Raw genomic sequence first — 15,744 nt, forward strand, 5'->3', positions numbered from 1 at the left:
AAATTGGTTTATTTTTTAATGAACCCAAGGAATTTTAGCAAGAAAAATCCAAGATGAATTTTTCTCACATCTGAGATCTCCTGAGCTATGAAAGAGCAGCCAATGAGCAATATGATTTTCCTCTAATACTTGCTCACTGGTGGGAAAGAAAACAAAAATTACATCTCCTTCTCAAATTACTCTCCTAATCTCACATGTCTCCATGTTTCAGAAGAAATCTCAAAATGTCTCAAACTGCTCAGATTTTTGACCTCAAACCCAACAGTCTGAAATCAAATGTCATAGATATAATAGAAACTCAAATATTTCTCATCAAATTATTAAATTAATCATCATCAAATTATATTTCATCAAATTATGAGATATTCTACTCACATTAATTTTATAACTTTATATATTGTCTGTAAAATTTGTTTATTTTTAATGAACCCAAGGAATTTTAGCAGGAAAAATCCAAGACGAAATTGATACATCTCAGATCTCCAGAGCCATGAAAGAGAAGCCAAGGAGCAATATAATTTTCCTCTGATACATGCGGATACAAAAACCACATCTCTTTAATATCTCACAATTGGTTCTCAAGACAGCAATGAGGTTAAATTCAGTTGAAGTAAATGAAGACTTTTTTGAGTCTTCTCATATTTATTCTCCTAAAAACACCCCAGTAATCTCACTGTCACGATACACTCGGGGAAGGAACGAGGAAACGCAGGAGAATACTTTGAGTGGGTCTTTAATCCAACAAACAAAGGTTTACACACAGGAACTCAGGGATGACATTTAACAGCAGATGGGAAACAAGGGGCAGAACACACTATAAATACACAGACACCAATGGGACACACCTGGGAACAAATGAACTAATTAATTAAACACAGCTGGACACAAATGATAACCAATGAGGACAGGACACAGGAAGAACCAAATAAGGGCCAACAGGAACTCAACAGGAACATACACGTGACACTCGCGTGCCTCCTCACAGATTCAGATGATACTGAACATAAAATATCACTCACAAAATATGATATCACATACATTGCATATGATTTTAAATAAACACTGGATGATACTATAGGTGGGGGGAGGGGGGGGTCCTTGCACTGTAAATAATTTTTGTTGTTTTCGCAGTAAATCACTGTATTCTTAACCGTTCCCTACCGTACGATTTGCATACAGTATGTTACTGTGAATTTTGTTGTTTTCACAGTATTATTACTGTATTCTCAGCAGTTCCCTACTGTATATGCTGTATACAGTATGCTACTGTAGATTTTCAATGCATTCTGGGAAAATATTAACCTACTGTAAATCTAAATACAGTAGTACCAAATGACCGTGAAAAACAACCTTGCGCAACAGCTCTGTGACAGACTCGTGAAGAAGAAAGCCCACAAGAGAGTAGGCTATGGTAGGTTAACTTTAATTTTCGACTTTTTAATCACTTTTTGTACATTTTATTCTGATGTTATTTGCACGATAGAGTATCTGAGCGAATATCTGAGCGAGTGCTCAGTTTCCGAGTCAAGCTGCTTTAACTGTCCTTTTACTCCAGCAGTCTCGCCGTGAAGACGAAAGTCATGAGTATGTTAAATTGATAGGTATATGATAAAACACATGTATACACTTTTCTTCATCGTCTTGTACATATTATTTTAATGTAACTTGTTCACTTTCCCTGTAAAGCTGTGCTAACTAGTATTTTCCTCGTGAAGACGAAAAGCTGTACGAGTTCGTTAAATTGGTAGGCCGTCTTTAAAACACATGCATTCACCTTATTTGTTACCAATGCTATTTGCAAGGTATAAATGCATTTGAGTTAATAAATGTCTGTAAGAACATCGGAGCAGTTGCTCATTTTTCAGTTAAGCCGTGCTAACCAGGCGACAGACAGGCGGGAAGAGTCACTGCGATAAAGAAGCCAATTTTAAACATTTTGAGATGATATGTATTCTCTGATTCTCTAATTAATGTATTCTCTGATTAATTCTCTAATTAAGTATTTTAACATTTCAAACTTAATTTTTTTTATATTTCCACCATTTATTTTCCACTTGCACAATGTGTTACTGTGATTTTACTAGTACACTGTAAGTGTATTTTGTTAATTAATGAAATATTGTTAATATGCTGGTAATTCTGTGTATTTTATTGAAGTCCAGCAATGAAATGTAAAAGATGAAGCCTGAATAAAGCTGCTGGTGTGAAGCACTAACTTGTGTTATTAAATATCTAACAAAATAAAAATAAAAATTACAGTATAATGCTGTACTTTGTTTTACAGTACTCTTAAAACTACTGTACTTAGTTTTACAGTAATTTTACTGAGGTACAAAATACAACAACTACTGGATAATTGTTGCCAGTAAGCAGAGGTGGACAGTAGTGAAGTATTTTTACTTTACTCAAGTGAATTTAAAAAGTATCTGTACTTTATCAGTATTTTTCTTTGGAAAACTTTTACTTCACTACATTCCAAAGCATAATGTCATACTTTTTACTGCACTAAATTGAATAAAAAAGTTGTTTTTTTACCTTTAAACTTAAGAACATAAAAAATTTACTTTCTTGTACTCAAGTAAAACTTTGTATTACTTTTATTTGAGTAAAAGTAAGAAAGTACTAGACTTCTAATGTAATTAAGTATTAAATTATATTTAATATGAAACACAGTGCAGTAAAAAAAATACAATATTTTGCTTTGGAATATTGTGATACAGTACTTGAAAAATGTACTTTTAAAGCAGAGTAAAAATACTTCACAACTGTCCGTCTCTGCCAGTAAGTTATTGTTAATTTGACAATAAACATTTTACAGTGTGCCCTTTGAGCATGGAAAGTCATGAGTTGTTTTTTTACAAGCTCAAAGTTCACTGTCAGCTCTAACAGGTGGAGCACATTGGATCTATCCGTGTCCACCTGCAGCTCACGGGTTTGGCTTCCCCGCTTGCTTCTGCGAGTGTCACAGAGGTGTCTGGTGACCACTGCTCTCTCTCATCTCCCACTCACACTCAACTAATGGACTGCTTTGCCCCTCCCCTCCGTTTCTCCATCTCGGACTGGGAGGTAGTGAGAGGAGGAGAGGAGGCAACAGCCCACCGTTCCCCTGGGCCCTGCTACACGGCTCAATAGCTCAGCTCCTGGATGGGATCATAACCCTGAGTGCTGGCCAAGAGAAGAGAAGCTTCTCCTCACGTCCAGAGTTCCTGCTGCAGGGTGGAGTTTCTTCCAGGATAACATACTCACTCGAACCCCACCATGGCTGACCGTAAGGTGGCCCCGGCTGTGGTTTTGCTTCTCGTCCTGGTCGCACCAGCCCTGAGCGGATGCCCAAGCGCCTGCCGCTGCTCCTTCGCCATGCTTCAATGCCTGGAGCCGGACGGAATCACCAGCATCCCTGCGCTGGCGGCGCAGGAGAGCGAAAACGTCACTGAAATGTAAGTTGAGTAGTTTAGGTAGTTTACAGTGAGCAAAGTTATGTGGAAGTTCAGCGCTTGATCGTGGAAGGAGATGGAACGGGTGGCGAGTTCAATCAAAGTGATTAGCCTTCATGAATTTTTAATGGAGAAATCTGGGCATTTGGATATGTAGTTGGTGCATGGTGTAGCCTAGTGTTTTTTTTCTGGCAGACCACTCCAATTATCATCAGCATTTATTGCTTTTACATGCATTTCACTTAATTTGTGGAATCAGGATGTGATGCACCGAAAGCAGAACTTTCTCAAAACAAGACAATCCTTAGGAACTAGTCAAGGACTGGTGGAAAGGCCTAGTACTCTGTGTTGCTGCTGAGCGTCTGTGTGCAGCTTCTCTTTAAGTGCTTTTAAGAGTGTCAGGTACATAATCTATTCTCGGAAATGGTGAGAAAATATCTCCACGTTCATGTGTGTACAGTCAGACGGATGGATCCCAGAGGTGCAGGACTTGAGATCAGTTTAGTGCACTTCATTCAGAATAGTGTTTATATTACTATAGCACTCATGCTTGTAGTAGGAAACATAATCGCCACACCTCTTACAATCATCTCAGTTTCATGCGTTCTCTGTTGCACCTCCAAGTGTAAACAATGGAATATTTAAATGAAAAGAAATGCTATAAAAAGCCTGATAACTGGTTAACTCTAAGTTAGTTTATTATATGCAATGAAAAGCTTTTATATTTAAAAATAGAATGTATTTTTACACTACAATGTTGTTTTAAATGTATATCATTTTGTGTGTAAACTATGATTCACCTCAAAATGTACAATGTCATTCCCATATCTAAGACATTTCTTTTTTTTAAAGCAATGCTGCATCTCATTTTCTTATTATTTATGTCCATTGGGGAGTTAAATGGCATTTACTTAGTTAATGTTTATGGCATTATTTTAGTGGCATTTAGATGTGTGTTACCTTGATGGTCTTTGTTTGGGACACAATGTGCACTGCTCAAATCTGTGTCACAGATCGGTCACAGATGCTGGAAAGACTATTTTTGATGAACTGTATCATCATGTGCATCATGTATCATTATGCTGAAGAGGAGTCCATGCTTTTTTGAGATCAAGTTTTCAGGATCTGGCTCTCTTGGTTCTCTGGAAGAGATGAGATATTAAAAAAGGTGAAAAAAAGTAAGAACCAGGGTTCAAATCCCAAGCTAATATATTGCGTTTTAATAAACAAAGCTTAAATTGAAACTGAAGAGATCAACATGTAATTTCATCATACAGAGAAGAGCAGCTTTGACATTTTTTGAAAATAACTCCTATTGTTTCCTATGGAGAAAAATTAAGCCATATCAAGCAACATACAGATAGATAGATCGTTCACTGATTTTTGCCACAGTATTTAGGCAAACACTTTACCTACAATGATTATAATGCAACTTAATAACAGAAGATTTTTTTTTCTTGGAAGTTGCATTGATCATCTGTTGTTTAATTTAATAATTAGGATAACTGGATGAAAAACACAGATTCCAAAACACCATCTAAAAGTGTCTGACGTCATCCCTGTATTTTTATGGTAAAGTTCTGCACAGTTGCCACTGTTGTTTTTTCTCAGTACACCTGCTCAAGTGTGATTCTCCGAAATCCAGTTGAGTCTTACATTTACTACAAGCATTCACTCAATAAATGAGAATGCTCTTTCGCCTTGTGTTTACACAGAACACTTTGTGCCCGTACAAAAACGCAGCATTTGGCCGTATTAGTGAGATGAGCACAGTACAGAGGAACAGCGCTTCTACCAGGGAGGAAAACAAGAGACCATTAACTTCATACCAGCGGCAGAAATACATCATTCATCATGCTGTAAATTCCATTCTGTGAATTGCTTGTGAATGCACCGCTGAAAACAATAGATGAAATATTGCCCACTCGACTCGATTCAATAAGCCAAAGCAGTTTGAGATGTCGTCCCACCTGCTCTGTAATTGCATTACGGCTCTCTGGGTCAATCAGACGCTAATAAATATCTGTTTGTGCTTCTCGAACACAACTGGACAGAATCACAGATCAAAGGATTCCAGTAAAGTCAGTAGAAATGTCTTTAGTTATCAGCATATATATCTGAAAAGGTTATTATGTACAATTAAGAGAGCATATAAGGCAGCAACATTATTATAATAATATATAAACAGCTGATGTAGGATTTACTTTGCTAGTAAATTATATATATATATATATATATATATATTATTTACTTTTAAATAAAATACTATATTTTAGCATGCTACAGTAAAAGCAATAATTTAATTGGATGTGCAATTTAGAATCATAAGAGTCTGTAAAAATGGCTTACAAAAAGTATTTCTGATATGAGTTTTGTGGTTTATTTGGCTTTTCCAGTAAAAGCAATAGTTTAATTGGATGTGCAATTTAGAATCATAAGAGTCTGTAAAAATGGCTTACAAAAAGTATTTCTGATATGAGTTTTGTGGTTTATTTGGCTTTTCCAGTGTCAAGTGCTGCTGTCAGTTGACACTGACCTTCAGAATGAAATGTTCTAGATGATTAGAGACATGGTGCACAAAACGGTTTTGGATAGTTTTTTTATTTTGACTGAATTAGGGAACACGTCATATTGTCATACAGCTCTATATAGTTTGATTCACTGAGCCATTGTGGAGAAACCATTTAAACATTTCTCTAAAATAATCTGAGTTCTCCTTCCTGGAAGTACAAGTACGTTTCAACGAAACTGCGTGGAACTGAAAAGCAATCGATTTCAAAATACTTCACTGATGGTGTTTATGTCCCATATTAACGGATGCAAGGGCACAGAGCTATTTCATTTAACTCAAAGAGACCTGGAGTTTTATAGTGGAGAGAAAACAAGTTTCTTTTGCTATATGTGCTACATTAGCTGAACATTAGAGCATTTAAGCATTCATTTATCCAAATGCATATGCCAGGAAGACGTCATTCTAATGCAACTTGGGTGGCTGCATTTCCATGTTTTTCAATATTTCAACAAAGCAAGATAATTCATAATTCAACAAGAAATTCAGTTTGAAAACCATTTTACTTCCATAATGTAACACACTTATGATTGGGAATAGGTAGGATGGGAACTGATGAGATCATGAAAAGTGGGCGTTACATACCAGAATGGAGTCTGATGGTTGGAGAGGAAAGTAAGATGGATTTGTGAGATCATCTGAAAAGGAAAGTCATTTCAGAGGTGAAGCAAGTTATTGCATTTTGATCATGCAAAGAGAATAAAGTGCACCAATGAAATGCATCAGGAACTGATGGTAAATAGTTTCAGATTTGAATCAATGTCATTGAGTCTTATTATTACTAGAGGTGCCTGCTAAGTATACCATAGAAACCACCTCTAGCAACCCATAGCAATGTACTACTAACTACCAGTCAGAACACTGCATCATATAAAACTTTTTACATTTTAGTTGCATTTTAACCTGTTCTTTCATTTCAACCCTTTAGATACATAGAGAGTCAACCCAACCTGGAGAACATCACAGACGTAGACCTCGCCAACTACAGAGAACTGAAGAACCTGTAAGTAAAACACAGTACAAAAGATATACGTATAAGATTCCAAAAAGATTTTCAAGTAAATTAAGACTTTGTGCATTCATATATGTATTTCAGGACGGTCACATATTGTGAGTTGCTGTACATCTCCGAAAATGCCTTCCAGCATAATTTCAAGCTGCAGTATGTGTGAGTGTTCTTTACATATATGACCGGTCTTCCCACAATACACTTGGGCCTCAGGGCTTGTACCTGTCAATCACTTCAAACCCTCTTCCCTTCTGATGAGTGAAGCTGCTTTATTGGTCTCAGGCGGCAAAAACCCAAGACACATTTAAAGTTAGTCATCAGCCAAATGAATACTGAGGAAAAGATTTCCACATTTCATTTCCAAAAATCATTTAAATGCATTCAGTTGCAGAGATTAGTTCATCATGTATTTCAAGGGCGTTAGAACAATCTGAAAAACTGTGTTTGGTGGGGTGGAGGACACTTTATAAAATCAGCTTGGCTCATGAATATTAATTACATAACATTACATCCTGTAGTTCTTCTTGATTTGCTATTTGAAATGCAACAGTGTGACAAAGGCTTTTGCTAAGGCTTACAGGAACATTTTGCCCCAAAATGGAAACAATGCTGTCATTATTTATCCACTTTCCTATCATTTCAAACCTGCATGCTGTTATTTGTTTTCTATTGAATTTTGTTTGATTACGTCTTTAATTGATTTTTCCGTACATTTCTGCCATATGTACATTGACTGACAGTCACCACTGATAAGCTACCACTAAATATTGTAGAAACTTAATTTGCTGTAAAGTTGCTTTGCAATGATTTGTATCGTGAAAAGCGCTGTACAAATAAACTTGAATTAAATTGAATTAATTAATTATGCTGTAAATGAGACTTAATCATATCTATCTATCTATCTATCTATCTATCTATCGCAACTGGATAGAAAAAAATATAGTTTTAGAAAAAACAGAAAGAAATAATATGTTAGTTTGGGAATGATATGAGGGTAAATAAATAATTAAAAAATTACATTTTGGGAGATTATTCATTTTAAATCTTCAAAAATAACAATAATGGGTTCTAAGCCCTTGATTTCATGAAAACCATGTATACAACAAATCAAACTTCACATCATGTCATAACAAACCTGTATGCAGTTATCTCTTTTTCTACAGAATTTCTTAAGACTTAAAACATCTTGAATATGGAATATGCTCTTATGTATTGTATTCTTGTATGTATTTGAGTACATGTTGCTGGATGAAAAAAAAAAAAAAAAAAAACAGGAAAAAAATAACTAACTTTTTTATTAATGGTTTTATTAATGGTTTCTATGATCTTGATCTCATTTAAATCATGTATACAATAAATCAAACATCACATATAGAAACCTTATAGAACCTCCTCAGCATAATCATGTCATAATAGACTATAACATAAACAGATAAATAACTCATTAACTCAAAATCCAGTCTAAGAAAGATTTTTCAAAGTTGCAAATAAAACAATGATTTATGGAGTGTGTGTTACTAGGAAATGCATTTCAAAATATTGCATCAAATTCAAATTGTTACTTGATTCTTTATTATTGTTTGTGAAATTTACTAGTAATTTGTGAGGGCACATCATTTCTACACCTTTTTTTTCCAGTGTAGAAGCATAGCTATTTCCAAATCATCATTTTTAAGGCTCAAAGATGTGACATCTATTCCCTCCTGAAGGGAAGATTTCTAATCACAGCATCAAGCAAACACTAACAATATTAGCCGAAAGGTTGTTGACCCTTATCTCCACTATCTTGTAATCGTTATCTCTCAGTGTGTGACATGCCCACTGTTGTTGATGTGGGGGAAAGCGGTCACACAAGAGGGGGGAACGGGGGGGTTCTGGGGAAACATGAGAGCATATCCAGCAGTCACCTTTTACTCCCCACTTTGGCGTATTATTGACAACTGATGCATAATAAATACACTCCACTAAGGGTCCATTATCACGCAATCAATATTTCACAAAGGGCTGTGCGGAGGACCAGATGTGTCTGTGTCTCTGCGAGCATCGTGTGGCGGTGGGGATGTACAGTATGAAAAACCATAAGCATAAACGAGTCTCTCTTTTATTCGTCCGTGGCTTCGGTTTTTTAATCCACGGCCTCCCCCTCCCCTCAACAGCCAGCTGCTATTCTCAGACGCTCTCTCCCTACGGTAGAATCGAGCTGTAACAGATAGGCCCCGATGGCCGACCCATCTGACAAGAACTTTTGGGAGTAGGGAAAACAAATATTTGAACCCTTGCTGGCCCCCATTAGCCCTGCCACAGAGAATCTATATGTGCGAATCCGTCACTGTCCCCGTCGACTGTCATCTAGCTTTAGATTTCAGCTTCCGTTTCGCAAACTCAGTTAGACGGGACGACAAATATCTCTGAATTGGAAACCTTGAACTGAGAAGTTTTCTGTACACAAAACGATGCGAAATAGTTATCAAACTATGTCTGCGGTCAACACACAGGCCTTCAAAATTCACACTCTCACTCTTAGTTCAACCTGGTCTGTGAGAAAGAGAAGAAATTCACTCAACTAATTAAAATTGGGTTAAGCGATTTCTGGTAGCCAATGTTGACATTTGAAATCACCAAAACAAACACGCCCCTACCCCCAAAAGGGTCTAATCAGTTTTCTAAAGCGTTTTTGAAAAATCGCTTACCCCACCTTTAAGCTCGAGTCCAGTTGTCAGCCAATACAGAGAGATGCGTGCCAGTGTTATTTAGAAATGCAGTGCTGCTATGAAATATTTTGCTGCATTGAATCTTGTTACTGCTGCTTGCTATTGCTCATATGTGAGGGTTGAGATTTATACAGAGTCTTAAGCTTAAATATTTTGCTCTTCGAAGCACAAAGTATCCTTTATTATTTGTGCTAAAATATTCCCCCTTACACTGAAGGGTTTACTGGATTCATATCTAGAAACCAGAACAACGTCTTGTTATTCTTGCCGTAGTGTTATTTTAGTATTATTTATATGTTACTAGAGTATTTACTATTATTTTAGCTGTTGTATTTGTAATTTCAGTTTTCATTTGCTGCTTGCTATTGCTTATATATGAGGGTTGAGATTTATACAAACTCCTAAGCTTAAATATTTTGCTCGTCGGAGCTCAAAGCATCCTTTACATTTGTGCTACAGACATGAAAAATACCTCAAATCATGATACTTTTACTTTTCTAAGTGATTGGACTTTAGATTTTCAACTAGAGGACAATAAAATTGCCCCCAAAAATCAATGCCCCTTGCATTGAAGGGTTTACTGGATTCATATCTAGAAACCAGAACAACGTCTTGTTATTGTAGTAGTGTTATTTTAGTATTATTTATATGTTATTAGAGTATTTACTGTTATTTTGAATTGGCTGTTGTTTTTGTAATTTCAGTTTTCATTTTTAGTTTAAATTTTAGTAACTTTTAGTGTGCATATTGTGATGTTTTTTGTATTTATGTTTCTATTAAGCTTCAATTTATTTTTGTTTCAGTTTTACATCTATTTAAACTTATGTTATTTTAGTAAGTTACCAAGGCAACATTTCAAATTTTCATACATTTTTTTTTTTAAAGGTTTTCAGTCTAAAATGTATATTCTATTTCAGCTTTATTTTAACTGGCAAAAACTATTTTTAATAGTTTTAATTTTACTTACAACACAGCAACCACGTACCAACCACTCAGAACACCTTACGCGGTGTAAGAATTATTTTCCAAAGTAGTAAATAAATGTTTTTTTTTAATGTTTTACAAGAAAATGTGGTAACACTTTACTTGAAGCCTTTATTTAGAATGCAATATAACCATATTTTTAATGCATAGTTTAATAGTAACGCCTTGTAAAGCACGTTATAATGCATTATATGATCTCATGAACTGATACCACATTTATAATACTTTATTTTACTATTCATCTATTCATTCATTGTTACTGCTACAGGGCGAACGAGACATGAGACTTGTGGATCCATTTGCAAAGCTTTAATAGGAGACAGAGACGTGGTCATAAAACAGGCATGGGTCAGACAATGGCAAACAGGTATATTGAGGGCAAGACAGGAGAGTAATCCAAAACGGGCGTGGTCGATAAGCGGCACAACTTTAGAAAGTATATTTGACATGACAAACCACCAATTTCAGCTGTATGGAATCTTTTAAATTTGATTAAGTCTGTTACAATTATTTTTGAAAAGATACATTGCATTATAATGTATATTATTGATGTTATTTATAATGCATTATACATCAAGACTTTAAGTAACGTGTTACTGAAAATTGAGTTTTTCTAGTTCAAAATTATGTTTAATTCTATGTTACTTGCTGTTTCGGTGCAATTGTTTGTTAAATTTATTAGCAATTTCTGAGTACAGATTGTTTCTATACCCATTTTTTTCGGTGTAGCACCACAGCAGCATATTTTACACCATTATCACTCTCTTCAGAAAACAAACATCTAGATATGTGATAAAATTCCTACAAACATGTTAAACTCTATATCTGAGCTGTCTACACATTTTATGTTTTTAAAGAGAAATAGTCTTATTTATTAAGAGTCTATCTAACTATTGTACAATAGAACTCTCTCTTTGGCATGTGTTATTCACATCTTCTCTTCTTTTACAGAAATCTGGCCTCTAATTTACTGGTGCACATCAGTTGGAGGGTGTTCCAATCGGTCCCTCTGTTGAGTCTGTGAGTAACACACTGCACTCAGATTTACAGATTTATTCTGCTCTGCTGGTGATTTGGGACTGAAAATGTGAACAATTTACCTCTGTCTGAAAAGTTTAAATGATACATCTGAGGTCTTACATACATATTATTTTTCTGAAAGCATGAAATAAGCATAAGAAATGTCACCTGCTTCTCTTTTGCACAGAATCTTAAGGGACAATCCGCTCACCTGCTCATGTGACATTTACTGGCTTCAGCAGTGGCACAGAAAAAGACAAAGTGACACTGATTCTCAACAAACCTGCGTCCACAATGGCAACAGCATTCAGCTGGATTCATTTGAAATGGATAACTGCAGTAAGTGCTCCTATCTGGAATCAAACCTATTTTTAAATGTGAAAAAGTGTGTCATTTTACTTACTTCTGTCCGAGTTAAATATGAAGAGACAATAGGCAAGCCATTCATCGATTGATTTCCCCAAAACTTGGGACAGAGACATTCGTTCGACTGACCAATGACAGTGTTTAGGAAACTTGGTTGAAATAATCATTATTTATGGTTATTGAAACATATTGGATACTTTCACTATTGTGCAATAATTTGGGGCGGTAAGATTTTATGTTTCTAAAAGAAGTCTTTTAAGGCTGCATTTATTTAATCAAAAATGCAGTAAAAACAGTGAAATGTTATTGCAATTCCAAATAACTGTTTTCTATTTGAATATATTTTAAAATGTAATTTATTCCTGTGATGCAAAGCTGAATTTTCAGCATCATTACTCGTCTTCAGTGTTACATGATCCTTCAGAAATTATTCTAATATGCTGATTTGCTGCTCAAGAAATATTTATTAATATTATCAATGTTGAAAACAGTGGTGCCACTTCATATTTTTGTGGAAACTGTCATTTGTTTTTTAGGACTCTTTGATGAATAGAAAGTTGAAAAGAACAGCATTGAGTTAGGTTGTAAAATATAACATTGAAATCTGTCTTTACTGTCACTTTTGAACAATTTAATGCATCCTTGCTCAATAGAAGTACTAATTTCCTTTTGAATAGGAGTGTATTCATAAGAATATTCCATGTACTCACAAACTTCATGTTGTGATATTTCCTGATCTTCTTCCCCGTCATTTTCCAATGTCCTTATAAATATATAGTTCAGTCATGAAACTCTAGATGGCGCATTCTGACGGGGTGTTAACGTAACTGATGATATTCAGAGAGTTAAACGACTTGGCACAAGCTGATTGGTTCATGCTGCATATGCAGCCAATGAGCTTACTGCCTTGCATTTATATGGTAAATGTTTTGTGGTCTGCAGGTATTCCCGAGGTCACAATTCACACATCGACACTGAACACTCAAGAAGGTGGAAATCTGACATTTACCTGTCTGGTGACTGGAGTACCAACACCGATGATCCACTGGAGAACAGAGCACCTACAGTCCAACTGGACCCTGCAGGTACATGACACTGCTTTCACATAAGGACTTTGTCAATGAAGTCATCTGTGGAAAATGACCGATATGATTAACCATGCACTTGAAGGAAGATCAAAAAAACAAAAACAAACATGCAATCATAACTCTAACCCTATGATTAATCCCTTTTGTTGTAGTATTCCTCATTTGTCAGTCACTTCGGACAATTAATACATGTAAAATTGGTTGAAAGGAATCTTGTTCTTACCCCAGTTCACTCAAATCTGGACTTCAAAGAGTTGTTTACTTTGTCAGTCAGCTAAATCTTGCCTACATCCATCCTTGTCCACAGCGAGGGATCTGGGGATCAAGCCTGGAGCTGATTCTGTTCATGAGGAACGTGTCGTCTGGAGACAACCTGCACAACCTGACCTGTGAGGCAGAGAATCGCGCTGGAATGGGAGAAGCCGTGGTGCAGCTGGACATCGAATGTATGTGCGGAAACCTTTTGTTCTTTCATTTCCATCCTTTTTTTCACCTTATAAGCTGCTATTTTTCAAGGGAGAACCAAGTCGTTTTGCTTAAATGTCTACCAGTGTATTTTAAAATCTGAAAATCTGAACTCGTTTCTGTAAAAAAAGATCAAGTTAAAAAAATTAACTTGCAATTGCAAGATTGTGAGATATAAAGCTGATAAAAAGATGCAACAACTTTTATTATTTTTTTTTTTCAATACTCTGAGCTTCTATCGATTTCTTAACTTTGGCTGTTTCTTTAACAGAGCAACATAAGTGACTTCTCAAACCAAAAGTTATTATGAAATTTATCTGGCCAACCAACTATACCATGTTTAAACTGTAAAACCCATGCATGAGGTTCCTTAAACCCACCAAAGCAAAACAATGCTATTTTAGTATTATTTACATACTATTGTAGTTTTTTTAAATACATATTTTAATTAGCTTTTATTTTTATGTTTTCATTTTAGTTTAATATTTAGTAATTTTGTTGTTCTTTTGCTACTTTTATTGATTTATTTTTTAATATTACTATTTAGAATCAGTGTTATTTTTTCACTGAGATTCTATCATGGTTTGTATTAATATTTTCAAGTAGATTTTATTTTTCTGTGTTCATTTTAGTAATTTTTCTTGTGTTTTATTAGTTGTTTAAAGTTTGTATAGTTTTTATTCAAATTCATTCCAGTTTTAGTTATGTTAGTATATCAAGTTAAACTAAATTAAAATGATAAGTTGTGCCTGGCAACTAGCTGAAACAAAATAAGTTGTGTATAAGTGTATATTTTATTATATTATTTTATTTCAGTTCATGTTTATTAACAAAAATACTTTTTTTTATGTATTTTTATTTTATCAAACTATAATAACCCTGTTTAGGTTTCCTTTATTTCAGTTGTAGTTTGACTTGAAATTTAGTTTATCCATTTCCTCTCATTTTTATTTAAAGTTTTTCATCCAATATTTATATTTTATAGTATTTAAGCTTTATTTCAATTTTTTAAAATGTTTTTAATAGTTTTAGTAATGGATATTAACCCTGCTCTTGACAGCAAGCAATAGCATTGCAAGATTTTCCATCGAAAATCCTCCCATATGACCGCACTCCACACACCACAGCAATTATCACTGTTTATCACCTCCTCTTCAGAAAGAAGAAAAACAGTGCTTGACTTCAGACAAATGTATAGCCATCAGGGGAGCGATAATGACTGTCAGGAAAATGGGATGATAACCGTCCTCAGATCTTGTTTGTTCTCTACTAATGGATTTCTCTCCCCCATAGTCCGGAAATATAATTGTGAGGACTGATGGGCAGATAGCAAGTGTGCTAGATGCCAGTCTATCAGAATCATGTGACGGGTGGACAACGGCTCGTCAACGGCCACTGCTTAATTAGCTTGTAAATTATCAGGACGGTTATAGCAAGCGGCAACCTCCTGTGCTCTCTCGTGAAGCCAACACGGAAGTGACTTAAACTGTAATTCGTCAACTGGCGGGTGATGTCACGGACACTACGTCCATGTTTTCATACAGTCTATGGGTTATAACAACGCGCTCACAAAATCCCGCACCGCGCGCAGGCATAATTCCGATCCAAAACCTCTTTTATTAAACCCAGACGCCATTCGATAATATAATTCCCCAGCGTTAGTTATAGCCCTTACCATACTGTACTCACTGCTAACTGTAGCTCCAGATGATGAAAAATTATCAGGACGGTTATAGCAAGCGGCAACCTCCTGTGCTCTCTCGTGAAGCCAACACGGAAGTGACTTAAACTGTAATTCGTCAACTGGCCACTAGAGGCTGGCTGCAAAAGGGAGTCAATCCCATAGACTCCCCATGTTAAATCAGAATCATGTGACGGGTGGACAACGGCTCGTCAACGGCCACTGCTTAATTAGCTTGTAAATTAGCAGGACGGTTATAGCAAGCGGCAACCTCCTGTGCGCTCTCGTGAAGCCAACACGGAAGTGACTTAAACTGTAATTCGTCAACTGGCCACTAGAGGCTGGCTGCAAAAGGGAGTCAATCCCATAGACTCCCCATGTTAAAATGCCCAACTTTACAGCAGAAAAAGAACGCTT

General features: G+C 35.7%; 1 protein-coding gene across 1 annotated transcript in view; it reads left to right on the forward strand.

Moving 5' to 3' along the window:
• Positions 1–3,258: 3,258 nt before the first annotated feature.
• Positions 3,259–15,744, forward strand: part of LOC107728446 (high affinity nerve growth factor receptor-like) — a 35,684-nt gene continuing 23,198 nt past the window's right edge. The window contains exons 1-7 of the mRNA XM_016538609.1: positions 3,259–3,437; positions 6,932–7,006; positions 7,100–7,171; positions 11,659–11,727; positions 11,915–12,066; positions 13,036–13,178; positions 13,489–13,627. Of these exons, the coding sequence (XP_016394095.1) occupies positions 3,259–3,437; positions 6,932–7,006; positions 7,100–7,171; positions 11,659–11,727; positions 11,915–12,066; positions 13,036–13,178; positions 13,489–13,627 (829 nt within the window). The remainder of the gene's footprint in view (positions 3,438–6,931; positions 7,007–7,099; positions 7,172–11,658; positions 11,728–11,914; positions 12,067–13,035; positions 13,179–13,488; positions 13,628–15,744) is intronic.

Source organism: Sinocyclocheilus rhinocerous, unplaced genomic scaffold, assembly GCF_001515625.1.
Source record: "Sinocyclocheilus rhinocerous isolate Xijiao unplaced genomic scaffold, SAMN03320098_v1.1 scaffold66, whole genome shotgun sequence".
Lineage (NCBI taxonomy): Eukaryota > Metazoa > Chordata > Actinopteri > Cypriniformes > Cyprinidae > Sinocyclocheilus > Sinocyclocheilus rhinocerous.